The 956-nt window shown below is 47.8% G+C and overlaps 1 protein-coding gene across 1 annotated transcript in view; it reads left to right on the forward strand.

Annotated features, from left to right (window-relative positions):
• Positions 1-445: 445 nt before the first annotated feature.
• The window catches only part of EMH_0070900 (uncharacterized protein), a gene marked incomplete at both ends in the record, with an annotated part of 1156 nt that continues 645 nt past the window's right edge, over positions 446-956 (forward strand). Inside the window, one exon of the mRNA XM_013499030.1 lies at positions 446-529. Within this exon, the coding sequence (XP_013354484.1) occupies positions 446-529 (84 nt within the window). The remainder of the gene's footprint in view (positions 530-956) is intronic.

Raw genomic sequence — 956 nt, forward strand, 5'->3', positions numbered from 1 at the left:
TATACTGAGGCAGAAACGCATGCAGCCAGCTGCTGGGGCTGCCTCGCTCGAACCCTAAACCCTAAACCCTAAACCCTAAACCCTAAACCCTAAACCCTTAAAAAATATAATTTAAAAAGCTGGTTCTTTCGAGTGAATAAAAATTAGGGTTTAGGGTTTAGGGTTTAGGGTTTAGGGTTTAGCGGCAACAACAACAAAGGGATGTGTGTAGTATCTCTCTCTATGCTCGAAGCCCTACAGCTACAAACCCTAAACCCTAAACCCTAAACCCTAAACCCTCGACCCTAAATCCTACTTTCCACCAACACCCCCAAACCCTAAACCCTAAACCCTAAACCCTAAACCCGACTGTTCACCAACACCGCCAAACCCTAAACCCTAAACCCTAAACCCTAAACCCTCGACCCTAAACACTAAACCCTAAACCCTAAACCCTAAACCCCCGATGACGGCTCTAGCAGAGCTCGACGAATTCAAAAAGTTTTTGGCGGAGGCCATCGCGGCTTTTGGCCTGGACACTGAAGTCTTCGTAGGCAAGCAAACCCTAAACCCTAAACCCTAAACCCTAGGCCCTAGGCCCTAAACCCTAAAGCCTAGGCGCTAAACCCTAAAGCCTAGGCCCTAAACACTAAACCCTAGGCCCTAAACCCTAGGCCCTAGGCGCTAAACCCTAAACCCTAGGCCCTAAACCCTAAAGCCTAGGCCCTAAACCCTAGGCCCTAGGCCCTAAACCCTAAACCCTAGGCCGCTAGTTTTAAGGCTTAAACCCTAAGCCGTACACTCTAAACCCTAAACCCTAAACCCTAAGCCATACATTCTAAACCCTAAACCCTAAACCCTATGTTGTAGACCCTACCCTAAACCCTAAACCCTCAATTCTAAACCCTAAGCCCTAAACCCTTTATCGTGGTGATAAACCCTCATCTGTCTATACAGCTGAACCCTTTTGCTGCTGC

Source organism: Eimeria mitis, genomic scaffold, assembly GCF_000499745.2.
Source record: "Eimeria mitis Houghton genomic scaffold, Emh_scaff3928, whole genome shotgun sequence".
NCBI lineage: Eukaryota > Apicomplexa > Conoidasida > Eucoccidiorida > Eimeriidae > Eimeria > Eimeria mitis.